The sequence below is a fragment of the Tenrec ecaudatus genome, chromosome 12 (genome assembly GCF_050624435.1).
Source record: "Tenrec ecaudatus isolate mTenEca1 chromosome 12, mTenEca1.hap1, whole genome shotgun sequence".
Taxonomy (NCBI): domain Eukaryota; kingdom Metazoa; phylum Chordata; class Mammalia; order Afrosoricida; family Tenrecidae; genus Tenrec; species Tenrec ecaudatus.
Genome location: NC_134541.1, coordinates 112,553,212 through 112,569,853, shown reverse-complemented (window position 1 = coordinate 112,569,853; position 16,642 = coordinate 112,553,212). Strand labels below are relative to the sequence as shown.

Here is a 16,642-nt window from a genome sequence, read left to right as displayed (position 1 = left end):
CCCATGTAATAAAATTTCAAATACTGTTTACCGATAATTTTTAACAAACAACGATACATGTAGACTTGGCAGATATACTAGATAGGAATCAGACTACACTTGTGGAAAGACACAATGGAGAAGCTCAATCTCACTGGTCAGAACAAGGCTATGGCCAACTGTGGACGAGATCATCAATGTGCAAGTTCAAGGTGGAGCTGAAGAAAACCAAACATGCCCACAGAAATCCAAACACGACCTTAAGTATATTCCACCTGAATTCTGAGCCCACCTTAGGGATAGATTTAACACAATAAACACTAGTGACTGAAAACAAGTGAGTTGTGGGATCCTTTAAGGTTAACGTACATGAAGCAAAAGGTCATGAAATATACTGGGAGTCAAAAAAGAAAGTCCAAAATTGATGGCAGAAGAAACTCTGAAATTTACCCTTGAATACAGAATAGCTAAACGAAAGGACGAGATGAGGCAGTAAAAGGACTGATCGAAAGATTTCAAATGGCAGCTGGTAAAGGCAGAACTGTGTAAGGAAATGTGCAAAGGCTGGGGAAAGAACCAAAATGGAAGAGCAGGCGGGACATTTCTCAAGCTGAGAAAATTGAAGGGAAAATTCAAGGCTCAAATTACAATGTTGACGGATTCTGTGGGCAAACGACCGAGGGGCTCAGGAAGCATCACAGACAATGAAAGGAATATGAGTGACTGTGCCAGAAAGAATGGGTTGATTCGAGAGCACTTACTTACAAGAACCACCACAAAAAAAGGTAACTAGAATTAATAAAAGGAATTCAGCAAGCTGGTGGGTTTGAGGTCCACACACAAGAATACTGATGTCTAGGTCCCACGCTCTGATATCCTGACTCGTTTGCTCTGGGCGGTCACCTGGGCCTCGGGGGTTCTTTCAGCCCTTTAAGTGATTCTAATGTGTGAACAAGGGACAGTGTAGAGACAACCCCTCCCTGGTTCCATTCATGCAAGACATTATGTTCTCAACCTGCAAGCCTAAGCAGTACCCTTGCGTCTAGGAACTGAGACGTAACCTAGTTCCTTTCAACGTAGATGAGCCCCGACACATGGACTCCAGGACAGATGAACCCCTCAGGAACAGTAATGGGACGCCATGAAGGTCGGGATAAAGTGAGGACAGAAGCGGGAGAAAGGGGGAACTGATCGCAATGATCGACGTACAACCCCCCTCCCCACCAAGGGGGACACACAGTAGAAATGCGGGTGGAGAGAACCAGTGGATGTTGTAAGATAAGAAAATAATAATAATCTATAAATTATCAAGGGCTCATGAGGGTGGGAGGAGGGAGGGGGGAAAAAGAGGAGTGGATACCAGGGGCTCAAAGAAAGAAAATGTTTTGAAAATGAAGATGGCAACGTATGCACAAATGCGCTCGATACAAATGATGTCTGGGCTGTTATAAGAGCTGTAAGAGCCCCCAGTAAAATGATCTATTTAATAAAAAATAAAAAAGGAGACGAGTAAAATGATGAACCCATTTTAGAAAAAGATCCTCCAATAAACAGCGTGGGCAAAGTGCAAATTTCACATGCAGCAAGATGTAACTGGATCCCTGCCTCACACACGGCAAATTCACAATGTCCTAAGGACCGGAAAGCACAAACTAAAATCATAAAAGTTTCAGAAGAACAAGCAGGAGCAACACTGTCAGGGCTGGCGTCCAACAACGGGTCATCTAAGATAATCACAAGAAGCACAGACAGCAGGGGATCTCAAAAAAAAACATTAAAAATATTTGCTCCTCCAAAGATTTTACCAAAAAAAGTCAAAAAGCCATGAGTCCAATGGAGAGAGACGACATCATCTAGCCAAAATGTAATCATCAAAAGTCTATGTCTAGAATCCTCAACCACTTAACAAAACACCAAACATCGTAAAAAGGACTCCAGCAGTCATCGCAGGGAAGAACATTCAAATGGTAACCAAACAACATGCAAAGATGCTGAGCATCCTTAGCCACCAGGGAGATGCAAATCAAAACCACAGTGAGATGCCACCTCCCTCCCAGTAGGTTGGCTGGAGCCCTGGTGACACCGTGGGCAAAGGGTGGGGCTGATAGCGGCACAAATGGCAGTTCCAGCCCCAGCCACTGCGCTTGCCAAGATTCAAGTCTCAGAAACCCTGAGTCACTAAGGAATCGGTAGCAGTGGGTATAGGTTGGCGAAGATTAAAATATAATAACAAATGTTGATGAAGACATGCAGGCGACAATTGTTCTCTCTCCCCTGGAAGGAAAGAGGAAGGGCAGTCGGCAATAGAAGGCGGATATGGAACGTGTGCCTCTGAACAATCGTGACCTTCGCCATGAGGTCAGAAGACCTAGATGTGCCTGCTACCATGACTGAAGACTTGAACCACAGATTCCATACAAGAATCGGAATGTCAAATCCTCAAGGGCTCTACATTTTCTGAGCAGTGGAAGCGCGTTATGCCGCTGTAAACAGTTGACCTGAGATAATTTTTAATCCTTAAACCAAAAACACCCAGTGAATTCATCATAAAACCGAATCATAGTTTAGCTTAACTAGTAAACAAATGTCTGCCTTGACCCTTTTGCTCTTTTTAAGATTTATCTGTATGAGTCATCAAATGGATAACAGCAATTTGAAAAATTAGATAGGAACTTTAGTTGGTTAAGGAGTTTATGTAATTGGTGGAGAAACAACTCAAAAAGAGGGTGAAAATGATGGATTGCCCCAAACTCAGAATGTGATCATTGCCATGAGCGCGATGGCAAAGCCTGGCGAAGAAATCAGCCAGAGCTTGGCTATTACAAAGAAGGGTGCCCGGGGTCGTAAATTCTGGTTTTAAAACAAGCAGGCATCTAACTGATGTGATGGTTACGTCCACATGGAAGAAGCACACCAGCCTGTGTGATCCAAGGATTATAAACAATAGAATCCAAATCTGGAGAAGGGAATGGTATCAGAGCTTACATTCCAAACTCCTAGTTTGTAGAAGGCTATAGATGACACTGGAAACCATTTCCAGGATTCCCACAAGGATCGAGCGTACGGTGAATCCCCTCGGACCACAGCCCAGGGATGGGAACAGCCTTGGATAGACAGGGAGCACTGCAAACTCAATGATGGCAGAAGCAGTTAGGTGAAAATGTGGTATCTTCTCATGTGATCTTCTTTTTTGACCATTTTAAAATTTGTTCCAGTTTTTAATATGTTCTGTTTTCTTTTTGATTAAGGTTTTTTAAATTTTGTATCGTTAGTGTTGTTCTTTCCTCCCCCCCTTGGTTTTTTTTTTCCCTTGGTTTTATTTTAAATAGCTTTTCTTCGTGTATGTGAAATCCAAGAGAGATATATCTTGAGACACAGTAACTACATTAATAATTACCTAGGGACACAGCAGGGGAGGTTTAGAGCAATGGGGAGCCAACAAGAACTAACTACAAGAAGGAAGAAAAGTTTCTAACATTGACTATTTGATGCCTGCCCGATTCTTGATGAGGCTGAACTACTGACTCGTAGGATACATGAATTATATGCCAATAAGGAAGAAAAAAACAACTGAAGGATGGAAAAAACGTCTATCGAGCTAATGGTGGTCGAGTGGCTATCCTGCAAGGTCAGCAATTCAAAGCCACCAGTCTCTGCTCAGGAAAACGATGCGGCTTTCTACTCAGAAACCCACAGGGGCAGCTCTACCCTGTCCTACAGGGTCACCGTGAGCTGGAATTGACTGGACGGCAGTGAGTATGTTTGTTTAACAGCAATAAAACAATCAATCAATGTCACGGAACCCTACATGCAGTAAATGTTAGACTGGCCTATGCTTTGCCATGTATATGCTCAAGAAGGAACACACACGATTTAAAGGGGGACAAAGTGAGTGAGCATAAATGTCTGCTGAACCCTCGATCACCAGGGGGAGAAATGACCTACTCGGCTCAAAGTGCCAATCAGAGAGAGCTCACACACACACACACACACACACACACATACACACACACAAGACCTGACTCCTGATTTCCCCAAATAACGACCCCCCACCCATCTAAGACACTCAGTTACCCACAGCTGACATGGCACGCGGGGACACTCTCCATGCAACCCCTTCCATCACCGCTGCAGGGTACACAGTCCGCTGTCCAGCCCTCGGCTCCGCAGGGACACAGACAGGCCAGACTGACCGCTCTGACGGTGGATTCCACTGCGTGGCCCCAAAATAGGTGTTGGCGACCCAGCAAGCCCTGTGGCAACAGGTGTGATCCCATCTGGAAGAGGGATTTTGTTCTTGTGTGAGCGGAGCCAGAGTACAGAGTTTATCTTCAGCTGAATCACCCCTCAATTAGAAAAAATCAGGCAGAGAAGCGAGTATCATCTCTCTTGAACCGTGGAGAAGGAGGGACGTCCACTTGAGATCATTGTTTGGTCCAGGCCCTGCATGAACTTCCCGCAACATCCCCAAGGTCAGCAGCAGCCTGCCCCAGATAAGATAACCAGTGAAACCAGATGTTCCTGGCTCGAAGAAAGCAGCAAGGAGTCCACCAGCAATTCTCCTGGTTTCCACGCCCCATATGCTAATTACCCCACATTCCTCACCACCCCTTTATAGCCCTCACCCCCCAGCTGCTGAGCACGACTTCCCTGACCTGTTGGCCTAGGTCATGGGACCTCGTCCTGGAGCTCCCCCGACCGAATAAAGCTATTTCTGCTTCTGCTCTCCCTTGTCCTGTCATGTCCGCCTTCCTCCCTGTTCCTCAGTTTCGCCTTTACAATCACCATGGATCTGGATGAAAATAAAATCCCAATGCCTGAACCTGGGGCTAAGAAGTGCTGGTGGCAGGCTGTGGTCACGCGCTGGGCTTCCAGAGGAAAGAGGATTTGTTTAAACTCACGGGTCGGTAAGTGAGGGGAGGTTGCGGCAGTTGGCAAAGATTCACAGCCTGGGAAACTCTGCGGCAGCTCCGCTTGCTGTCTAACTCCTGGGCAGTGCAGTCAGCCTGTCGCAGGCTACCATTCCAGGGAGGAATGCATGCTCTTTGTTGTGTTCACATGACAGGATGTGTGTCGGGTGCGCTTTTAATTGAGCATGGAAACCAGCAGAGAAGCGGAGAAGACAGACACCACGTCATCTGACAGCCCAAGAATAGAAGCTGAAAGAGACAAGGCCCTGCCCCCAGAACCTTCGGCTACAGCTCGAGCCCTACAGGCTTCGGGCCTTACAGGGGCCCTGGAGGTGTGAGGGGTTGTCGATCCTGGGCCAACACAGCAAAATTGCCGGCTACTCCAGGGGAGAATGACGCGGCGTTTTGAAGATTCACAGGAATGGAAACCCACTGGGGTAATTCTACTCCGCCCCTATATGGTCCCCAGGGGTCCGAATCGACTCGGTGGCAGCTGAGTTTGGTTTACCTTTTCGAGCCTCCGGTGCTGTACGGAAACACGTGTCCGCTTGTTACAGCCACCTCCTTCTGGCAGTTGGGCCGTGGCGGTATTAAATAACTAAGACACCCAGGCAGCAAGGGATGCCGGGCGGCAGAACGGGGGCAGAGTGCGTTACGCTCTGGGCTGCTCACCACCGGGTCAGCAGTTTGAAACTGCCAGCTGCCCCATGGGAGGAAGATGAGGCTCGCTGCCTCCATCAAAAGGCCCAGCCTTGGGAAGGAAGCGACAGGGTGGTGCCAGTGGGTCCTGTACCACCGCCCGGAGTCCAAATCCACTCAACAGCCGGGAGATGTTGAGGCTACCAAGGCTGAGAGAAGGACCATCCCCCCAAGCTAACAGAAGGAGCACATTCCTGAAGCGAAGGGCGACCAGAGCGATTTTGGAACAAGTATGGCCAGAGCGTTCCTGAGAGGCAACGATGGCGGGGCTTCCTCTGACATCCGTTGGGCACGCTGTCGGGACAGAGCAGCCCCTGGAGAAGGACAGCATGCTTGGTAAAGTAAAGGAGCAGTAAAGAGAGGACGGATGGACACAAGGGCGGCAACAGCGTGAGCTCAGGCATGGGCACAACCGTGAGGCTGGCGCCGGTCCAGGCAGTGTTTCGTCCGTTCTGTTGTGCGTAGTCGCTGTGGGTCAGAACCGACTCGAGCGCCACCAGAAGCCTGCCCGGTGGTAAGAAAGGACATTTCCGCTCGTGGAGCCCGCCCACTGGTGGAGTGCTATGATGGGGACACCAGGAAACCAAGGCAGGGGCCTGAGGCCACCCCACGAGACCCAGCCAGGTCCCCTGTGGTCTGGAGGCGGCGCCGGGGTGGGGGTAGGGGTGTGCGGTGCCAGTCTCGCCCACCTTGCGGTACACGGCCCCGATGACGGCAGTCTTGATCCGCATGCCGCTGACGAAGCAGATGTGGAAGTACTGGTGCAGCACCAGCGTCTGAAGGCAGGCACTGATGAAGAGCAGGGCCGTGTAGAAGTAGCCCTGCCAGTCTGGGGCCTTCTTGTCGTTGACAAAGTTGATGAGCTGCCTGTGAGGAGCAAGGTCAGAGGCCACGGTCACGGGGAGCAGCACGCGCAGGGGGAAAGAGTCCTCGATGGGGACGGGCAGCCCAGCTTCCTCCGGGGCCATCTGGGGCAGGGGCCACTGCTCCCAGGCGACAGGCCCATGGAGGTGACCGAGCAGTCCCGGGGCCTCCCCCACATCCGACCCCAGCTCCGTGCACTTGTCCCCCACGAGTTCTCGACACTCTGCAAAGGATCAACTAGAGTGTAAGGGGCAGAGCAGGGGCAAAAGGGGAAGAGAAAAAACTGTGTGGTCCTAGACAGACAAGAGCGGGGAAAAGACCCAGGTTTGAGAAAGAAGAGAGATGGAGAAAGGAGGAGAGGCAGTCAGAGAGGCAAAGGAGAGAAACAGAGAGAGACACAGGTAAGACAGAGAGAGGCAGCCAGAGAGAGAGAGAGAGAGACGAAGCGGAATGGGAGAGGTTAACAGGGAGGGTGTCAACGCTGACCTTCTGGTTAGTTTGTCATGAGCTCTTCCGTGCCCTTGAGATATGTAGACATCTGGATACACACACACATTTATACGTGGACACACAAAGGTTCATGAAAAAACCCAATTGTCTTTCTATTTCACCCCCCCCCCCCGCAACTTTTTGAGGCCCCCTCATGTGCACTGGGGCTCATGGTATACGAGAGCAAGTGAAAAAGTACCGCTACAAACTCATGGAGGCCTTTATGAAACAGGATGATCCAAACGCGAAGCTGCTGTTTCCCAACAGATGTCCCACCTCGGTCTGCAAACTCCCGGAGGCGTGTCTCCACCTCTCTAACCCTTTCCGGAAGCCGCCTGTGCTCTCTGAGGGACCTAACTCATGCTCACTCGACAGGCGAGTGTCTTTCAGTCTGACGCTCAAAGGACGTCCCAAAGGTCAAGATCGGGGCTGGAGGTGGGCGGAGTAAGGCTGCCCGACACAATCCTCTTGGGACAGCCCTTGCTACTTCTAAAGAATGCGCAGGGGCACTGTTGGCATAGAAATTATTAAATAACGAAACAAAAAACACTTCTTCCTAAAAAACCTTGGTGATTGTCCTGGGTCTTTGAGAAAATCGATCACAAGCAACTCTTGGAAATCCCAAGAAGTAGGCAACATACCCTTCTGGACTGACCTCTCTGCAGATTCTCAGCACCCCTACCACCCCCACCACCCGCCGAAGCCACTGTTTGGACTGGACATTTTTTGGTAGGCACCCTAATGAGACTGCGTCCTGTGCGTGCTGGAAGAACCTGTCTGCAGCCACACATTCCTCGTGCAGGCGTGCTTCCACCTGCTTGGTTTGCATCACCTGCGCATGGATGAACCGGAGCAGAAACACCTTTTTCGCTTACTCTCGGGTACCCATAGCCTTCGCATGGCACACAGCAAAACGGGGAGACGAAACTGTAAGCCCACTTGAGCACGCTGCAGGTGAAGTCACCCCAGGGTAGGGCAGAGGAACCCGGCTGGGAGGGAAGGGGTCTTACTTTAAGATTTCTGGGCCGGCAAACATCATCAGGTCATGGATCGCCTTAAATAAGAAGCTCATGAGGAAGTAGGGCCCAAAGGTCTTGTATAACACCTTGAACAGGGATGGCTTCCGCTCCTTCTGTGGGCTCTTGACGATCAAGGCCTCTGCCTCCTCGTTCACGTCCACCTTGGAGCCCCCTTTGTGCTTGGCAGGGTCCTTGGAGGAGTACACAATCTTCACCGGCTGCCTGGAAGACAAGGAGTGTGGCCCGGGGTGAGTTCCCGCAGATAGGCAGCTCCATTACCGCTCCACAGAAAGGCCAAGCCCAGGGCAAGCCAGCTCACAGAGTGGACAGGACGGCGGATTCAGAAGCGCAGTGCAGCTGTGCGGCTTTAGACAGGCCTTGGTCTTCCCAAGCTCCTGTTTCCTCATGTGCGACATAAGGGTAAGCAGTAACGAAAGGGACTGCGTGGGAGCACAAGGTGCCATCCCAAACCCGCCTAGAAACTCACTGACATTCCTATCAGAAGCCCAGCGGATCACTGGGCAGAAACGGACAAGCCAGTCTCCAAGTCCATGAGGGACCAAAAGACGCACAACCATCTTTAGAAAGGACAGACAGAGTTGAAGGACTCAGAGCCCCCACGTGGCGAGTCGTTCGACAAAGCTTAGTGCAGTCAAGTAGACGGTGTGGTGCCGGCATCCGTGTGGACGCAGAGGTCAGTGAAGCCGCCATTCAGAGTCCAGCGCCACTAGGCTGATTTTTCACAAGGGTGTCAAGACCATTCCATGGGGGAAGAACCCTCTTTTCAAACACAGCAGCCCTGGTCAGAAGCACAACGGCATCTCTCCACAACTACCACGAACACTACCAACACGGAAGACAACCCAGGGGCTGAAATTCAAGAGGAAATTGATTTAAAAAACCGAATTGGGTGGAAATAAACAAATCATGGCCCCTTCCTGAGCCCCGACAGCTTCACCGCAGAGCCACGGCACCGACCATCCCAAGAGCGGACAGAAAGCCAACGGAGCCCCACTCCCTCCAGGTCCCGAGTATTCGAAGAGGGACAAGCCCACACTCAAGTGGACCAAGATGACAGCGTCCAAGTGCGATTCAATGACAGTGGTTTTTTTCTCCCTTTTTGGGGTACTTTTTTTGTTCCTCACAGAACCAATTGGGTGATCTATCACGACCGGACTAACTCTCGCACATGGCTGCTGCCTGTTACCGACCGGTGGTTAAAGAGGGGAGGTGCTGGACTTTTGGGCCATTCCCCAGACTTGCAGAAGCCAGGGGCTCAGACAGAAGCCTCCTGCTCAGGGGGAGGGGGAAGTGAAGGGAAGCAAGACCTGCTTCCCCAGGCATCCCAGGAATCCCAAGCAGGATTTTGTTTTAGGTTTTTTCAGTGTATGAAACCCAGGAATGATGAACCTATAAAGACAACAAGCAGAATAAGGAATCCTGGGGGTTGCAGCTGCAGAGAGGCAGGGAGGGAGGGGTGTGGGGAAGGGGTAACGGGGAGCCGATATCAAGGTCAAGAAAACGTTTGAAACTGATTGTAGCAGCAATTGTACAATGCTGTTTGATGTGATCAAACTATGGAATAGTATAATAGATGTAACAACTCCCAATAAAATGTTATTTTGGGGGGAAAAATATGCTAGGATTTTTCAGCAGAAACCAGGCAGGTAAGAAGACAATGGAACGACATATATAAAATCCTGAAAGAAAAAAAAAAATCCCAACTTAAAATCTTCTATCTAGTAAAATTAATATTCAAATACAAGGGCGCAATAAGGTAAATTCCAGACAGAGGGACATTAAAGGAATTTGAAAAAACAAGACCAGCTCCTACAAAGCTTACTAAGGAGAATTCTCTGAACAGAGAATCAACAACCGCAGCAGATGTAAATCTGAGATCTACATATGAGACACCACCGCCCAGAAGTCAATCCAGCTAAAGCAGTATGCAAAGTAAAACAACCTCGCAGGACAGAAAGTAAAGAACAAGAGGCATTCATCTGTAATGAAGGCAAATACAAAGAAAGCAAATGGAAAGTGTTAGGTACAAAACAAGCAGATAAAGATAAGAAGTTTGCCAGAGCAAACAGACTGTCATAAATGTGGGAAGAAAATGGTAACAAGGCAAGCTCACAGAAAATGAAGAGGGGAAAAGTTTTAAATAAAAAAGAAGAAAGTCATAAAAATCAAATAATAATTTCAAAGGTTAAAAAAAAGACCAGAAACACCATAAACAAAAGGAACTCAGCAAAGAAATCTATGAACAACAACAAAAACCACACAGGCCAAAATGACAGCAATAGATTCAGACATGTCAATAATGACACTGGATGTAACTGGATGAAACATACCAGTCAAGAACACAGGTTGGTTATAAAAAACAGAAACAGGACCAACTCATTGCATGCTGCCTATAAGAAACACACCTTAAACACACACACACACACACAGAGTAAAATTAAAAGGATAGAAAAAGCTACACCGAGCTGATAGCAATCAAGCAATCATAGGGTTTGGTATGTTGCATTTCCACTCTCATTTGTTTCAAGGAATTTTAATTTTCATTCCTTAGTTCTTCCATTCCACAGGGCATTGTTCAGTTTCCATGAATTTATTTCCCTGTTGGTCTTCCTATTGTTGAATTCTACTTTTAGAGTGTTGGGGGTGGTGTCTAAAAATTGGTTTGTAATATCTCAAAATATGAACCCAAGATGGATTAAAGACCTAAGTATGAATCCTAGACCTCTAAAGATCATCAATGAGAGAGCAGGGACAAGCTAAAGGCGCTCTCACAGGACACAGACAGACTTCCCAGCACAATGAAAAATATACACACAGCAGAAGACCAACCAGACACTGGGATCTTCTAAAAATGAGACACAAGCCTTACAAGAGTAGACGGTGAACCCACAGACTGGGAATTTTTCTTTTTTTCTTTCTTTTTTCTTGCCGATGACATCTCAGCCACGGACTTATCTCTAAAATCTACAGATAACCGTCACAGTTCAGCAAGAAACAGACAGATAAAAATGGGCAGTGGACACGAACAGGCAGTTCACCAAGGAAGACACCCTGGGCAGCCAACAAGCAGACGAGGAGACGCTCTTGGTCCTCAGCCATCAAGCAACCATGAGGTACCACCTTATCCCCACGCTGACAGCAAAGTTACAAGACACAACGGAGAAGAACAAAATCCAGAGTCGACGCAATGCTGTCGACTGCAAAAAAAAGGTCCGACCACTGTGGACAGCGGAACGAATGGTGCTACCTCAAAAGACCTCTGCAGAAGAAATCGCACAGGTCTCAGCAAGCCCTTTGCTCGGTATAGACCGTAAAGAAGTAAGAGCCCTAACACAAGTAGGCGTCTGCACCCCATGCTCCTCACAGCGCTGTTTACAACAGCAGGAAGGCGCTAGCGATGTGAACGCCCGTCGGTGGAGAATGGGGACGGAAGCTGGAGTACATGCTCACGACGGGAGGCCACGCATTCATTGCTAAAGAGTCACGATGACACTGAAGCGCTTCGTGACCCCGCTGGATCTGGAGAACATGACGCTGAGTGAAGTCAGCCACTCACAAAAGGATAAACGTCGTATGAGACCACTGACAGAAAGAGAAAAACAAGACCAAAGTTTTCATGACAACAACAAAAATGAAACGCCAGACTTAAATACTCCAATGATTTCAATACCTATCTCTCCAAAAACTGTACAGATGGCCAATAAGTACATGAAAAATTTCTCGAGATCATGAGTCATCAAGGCAATGCAAACCAAAACCACGAGACACCACTTTACACAAACTAGAGTGAAAAACGTCAGATGATAAAGCCTGAACGTGGGAGGTGACGCATGAAGAGATACAGACTTGACCAGAGACATGTGTCTATGAATACTGACCTTTGCTATAGATAGAGCCACGAATGGGGTGGAGAACACAGGGAACAGAGTTATGAGAACTTCGGAGACATAACCAAACACCTTGAGAAAATGAGTCGCTGAGGTTACAGAATCAGACCATCATTTCAGGGGACCCCGAATAACCACTGGTATAATATAATTCATGGAGACGATGTTCGACGTCCTAGTTTGCACTAAGCACAAACTGGGATCTTAAAAGTTTGTAAATGCCATCTAAGGTGCGGTTCCTAGCCTCTAGTCAGAGGGAAGAAGAGTGACAAACACTGAGAGACCTGTGGAAACCATCCATCCAAAGAACCGACGGCCCATGAAAACATCAGTCTCCTCTCCACGCCAGTGAGAGCAGGATGTGGACGGTGCCTGGCGACCACGGCCAAATACTCTGACAGACTCCTATGGAAGGTCTCGGGTAGAGTGTGTGTGTGGTGGGGTAGTGGGGTGGTGGGGCGGGGGACGGGGAGGAGGCTGAGCTGACTGGTCAAAGAGGAGGCTGACAGGGCCCTCAAAACAACGGGCTTTTCCCTTGAGGTCAGTAACTGACCTCGTGTCCACATTACAATCACCCGCCATTTAGGATTAAGAGGACCAGGTTGAGAGGGGGAGGGAAGGGGGAGGAAAGGGAACCGGAAACTCAGAGAGCAAGAGGAACACGTGATGCTACATCAACGGGACCACAACGGATGAGGTGAATCAGAACGTGTATGGATTGTTGAATGGAAAGTATGATCTGCTCTGTAAACCTTCACCTCACTCACAGCAACATCCAAGATTTTACACCTGTTCACGATGATGTTGAAGGACTGAAAGCTCTGTTTACTACTGGGGGGAATGTTAAATGGTACATCAACTTTACAAAATAGTCTGAAATCTCCTCCAAAAGTTCAATATGGAGCCAGCACGTAACCTTGTAGTTTTATTCCTAGATATCTACCCAAAAGAAATAAAAACATCTACCCACACAAATATTTGTAGATAAAATTTCAGAGCAGTTGGGGAAACCAATTACAAGGATCTACATATAACCTCCTCCCTAGGGGACAAACAACAGAAAAGTGGATGAAAGGAGACATCGGACAGTGCAAGACATGGGAAAATAATAGTAACATAAATTATCAAGGGTTAGTGAGGGAGGAAGGGAGGGGGGAGGAGGGAGAGGGAAATGAGGAACTGATACCAACATACAAATGTGTTTGACACAATGGTTGCATGTATGGATTGTGATAAGAGCTGTATGCACCCCCATTAAAATGATTTTTTTAAAAGAAAAGAAATTGCTGACTGAAAATCGAAACTGCTGGGTAAACCGTCCTTGAAAGAATAATAAAATAGTAAAGAGCTAAAAACATTAACGCGCCTTCTGTTTCACCCATGTAAGCAAGGTCAGTGGCCCTGTTGAAAGGACACCCAATGGGTCCCCTGGAGAGCCCTTGTGGTGAAACCTGCCAACCATGTGCCCCTGGAAGCAGATCTCCCATCCCAGTGGGGTTTGTAGAGGATTGTGGACTCTGCCAACATCTTTGCTGCAACTTCCTGAGCAACCAACCTGAGCCAGAACCCCTCAGCCAAGACCTTTCCCGACCCCTGACCCACAGACACACCATGCCGTAACCATTGGTCATGGCTGTTTCCAGCTGCTGGGTTCGGGGTAATTTATCATGCAGCCATTGACACAGACATTCATTCCCATTTCACCACTCCTCCCTAAACAATCATCTGACTCTACATCCAAAGTATATTTCCAAGCTTACTACTCACCCACCCTAACATTTATAATTTACTAAAGCCTTTCAACAGCCGGAGTTCAAGGAATGGCACGAATCTCAGAAGACGATGGCTTGTCACATCTACGTCACATCTGACCACCTAGACCACCCAACTGCCTCCTGAAAACCTCTGCCTCCTAACATTGGCTCCCTCCTCTGCCCCTTACCCCAAACTATGGACACATTATCCTTTCCTGTGTGCTCCCAACCCCAGGAAAGGACCGGAAACATGGAAATCGCTTCAACACCCTCTCCTTCACCATCCCCAGTTCTAATCAATTGGTCGCGTGTCTTCTCTTTCTGTGCCCAAGCCACAAAGGAAAAAATCCCTCACTGCCATCCAGTCGATGTCGACTCACCGGAACCCTTAGAGCAGAACTCCCCTTTTGAGTTTCTGAGACTAAAACTGTTTACAGGAGTAGGAAGCCCTGTCTTTCTCATGAGAAGCACCTGGTTTCGAACTGCCTCCCCTGTGGGTCCACAGTCCGAAGCACAACCATCCCACCGCCAGGGCTCCAACCCTTTCGGTTCCCATGATGCATCAAATCCATCTGCACAGTTCCCTTCCCTCCATCCAAGGAGCCATCACTGGTGCTCTCTCCAGTACACCCTCCTCCCTCCTCCCCTCCCCCCATCTTCACCCTTGTCTCTTGGAAATCTATTCCCAGCTCGGCAGACAAGGATATGTCCTATACAAGGCATCACGCTCCAACTCAGACCATTGATGGCTTCCCACTGCATCCAGAACAAAGTCAACTGCAGGGAGCCCCCAGCCCCCACTGATCCTGCTAAGAGGACGTTTCTGGAGACTACTGTATGGAGTCACCACAATCTCCATGGCTTCAAAGCCGCACCAATCTATCCTTCACTGACCTAGAGGTCAGAAGTCTAAAATGGGCCCACAGGCAGTAAGTAGTCAGGCCAGAGGACCAGGAGGAAACCTGTTTTTGTTTTCTCCAGCTTCAAGAAGCAGCCTACGTTCCCTGGCTCATGGCCTCATCCTCCATCTTCAAAGCCAACAGCAGCGCATCTTCTCCCTATGACCTCCTGCTACCCGTTTGAATGAATGGCTCTTGTGGTTGCACCAGATCTACCGATAATCCGGCGTCGAATCCTGAGCGTACAAAGCCCCTTTGGCCGAGGACAGTGGCATGTTCTTAGGTCCCGGGGATTAGTACACGGACCTCTTTGGGGCCCCCCCCCGACCCTTTGGCACCCTTTGTACAGAGGATGGCCCACTTTTTGACAGAGCGCGATTTCTGTTTTCCACATTGTTGGTGTCACCATGTGTGGCTTGTCACCATCTGCTCACGTTGCCCATTCTCTTTTAACCTACAAAGCATCCGCGGCCGGGAGGAGAGGCAGGCACCGTCCAGAGGAGGAGGCCGTGGCTCGACTGTGACTCTGCACAACTTCCAGGGGTGCGCCCCAGCCCAGGGGCTGCAGCTGGCTGACGGTGGGCAGGCATGGCCTGCTGGTGGTGTCCGGTCACTAGGATGCTGGAAGGGCCAGAGAGGGTCAGCCCTGGGCAGTTGAGAGCAAACACAGTGGGAGGTATCAGGTAAAACCGAGCCAGAGAGGAATACTACCCAGCCAACACGATATCCACGGGGCACTCCAGAGGGAAGGAGGGGAGGGCAGGGACTCCGGATGGGGAAGGTCACAGTTGGAGACGCTCCCCAATGCCACGGAGCCTTGTAGAGAAGGTGGGAACATGGGAGACAGATAGACCGGCCCCAACTTCAGTGTGGACAAAGGTGGCTCATATTTAATGAGCAGGTGTTCCTGCTCAGTCCGCTCCCAAAGAACCTCGTGAGGGAAAGACATGACATGGCAAACCCGCATGACAGGTGCTGTTTGAGGGGGCTGGGGGCAGTCTCGAAGGAGGGGCCATCTAAGTTGAGAAGCAGGTCCAGTCCCAGGCAGACGGCCAGGGCTAGGAGAGCAGCCAGAGAGGCGGGGAGTGCTGCACTGCCATCGGAAGATGGGAACTTGATCCAAAGGCCATTGGCAGCTACTGGTGGGCTTGGGTGTCACTGTTGTTGTTTTTTTTTAAGATCTAAAATCAGGGGCTGTTGAAAGATAAAATCTCAAAAACAAAAGTCTGAGTTCAATAAATTCTGGGTTTTCTAGTCACACCCGGGGTCTGATCTTTGGACCATAATCCCCAACCTTTCACAAGGGGGCAGGTTTGGGCCGGGATTTCCGAGGATGACCGCACAAACTTCATGCCCGTCTTTGTTCTTAAAGCTCACGGTGTGTCTTTATAGCCCCCGTTTTGTAAACCACAGATGGGTGGGGCCAGAGCACACTCATCCTCCCACAAATGCCCGGGGCGGCTTGAAAATGCTTTGCATACAAATATCAACGGTTCCAGAGAGTTCTTCCTGGTTCATTTGGTCGGTGGGTTGTTTTGGGTTTCGTTTTTAAAGTTTTGTGCCTCAAAATCTTATGGTTCTCATGGGGGGAAGGGGGGAGCGTGTTCCCAGGTGAGGTCAAACAAGGCGACATGGTCTGCCTTCCCGTGTCAGCTCTCCTGCTAGAAACAAGTTGCTTTTTCCGTATCTGGTGTCCTTCACTGCGTTGTGCCCGCTCTGACCTGCTGCCCAGGCCGGTGCCGTCTCGGAACACTTCCAGCCCACACCGTCGGGATGCAGATGGGCTGATTTTCAGTAGTGGGTGGCCAGGCTTCACCCCCTCATCTGTTTGAATCTACAAGTGCCACTGAGATCTGGGTGGTGTCCTAGCTGACAGGTGGCTGCAGTCTTATTTACCGGCATACTCATCCCATCTTCATGCTTTGGGTTGGCGAGTTTGCTGTTCAAAACGGCCCTGAGGACAATGCTGAAGAGCTGCCTAGTATTCCCCCAGGCGAGAAGGCGGGTGTGCCTGGGGGGTGGGGGGGATGACTTACACACACCAGGCAAGCTCATGCAGGCTGGATCAGGAGTTCAAGGTTCCTCAGTCAATAGTCAGTCTATCTTACGTCAGGGTTCTTC

At 49.2% G+C, this 16,642-nt stretch overlaps 1 protein-coding gene across 2 annotated transcripts in view; it reads right to left on the bottom strand.

Moving 5' to 3' along the window:
- Nucleotides 1-16,642, bottom strand: part of ABCC1 (ATP binding cassette subfamily C member 1 (ABCC1 blood group)) — a 154,153-nt gene that overhangs the window by 59,080 nt on the left and 78,431 nt on the right. For both annotated transcript variants that reach the window (XM_075564550.1, XM_075564551.1), the window contains exons 8-9: nucleotides 7,952-8,182; nucleotides 6,278-6,455 (exon numbers count right to left, since the gene is read on the bottom strand). In XM_075564550.1, coding sequence (XP_075420665.1) covers nucleotides 6,278-6,455; nucleotides 7,952-8,182 — 409 coding nt within the window. The remainder of the gene's footprint in view (nucleotides 1-6,277; nucleotides 6,456-7,951; nucleotides 8,183-16,642) is intronic.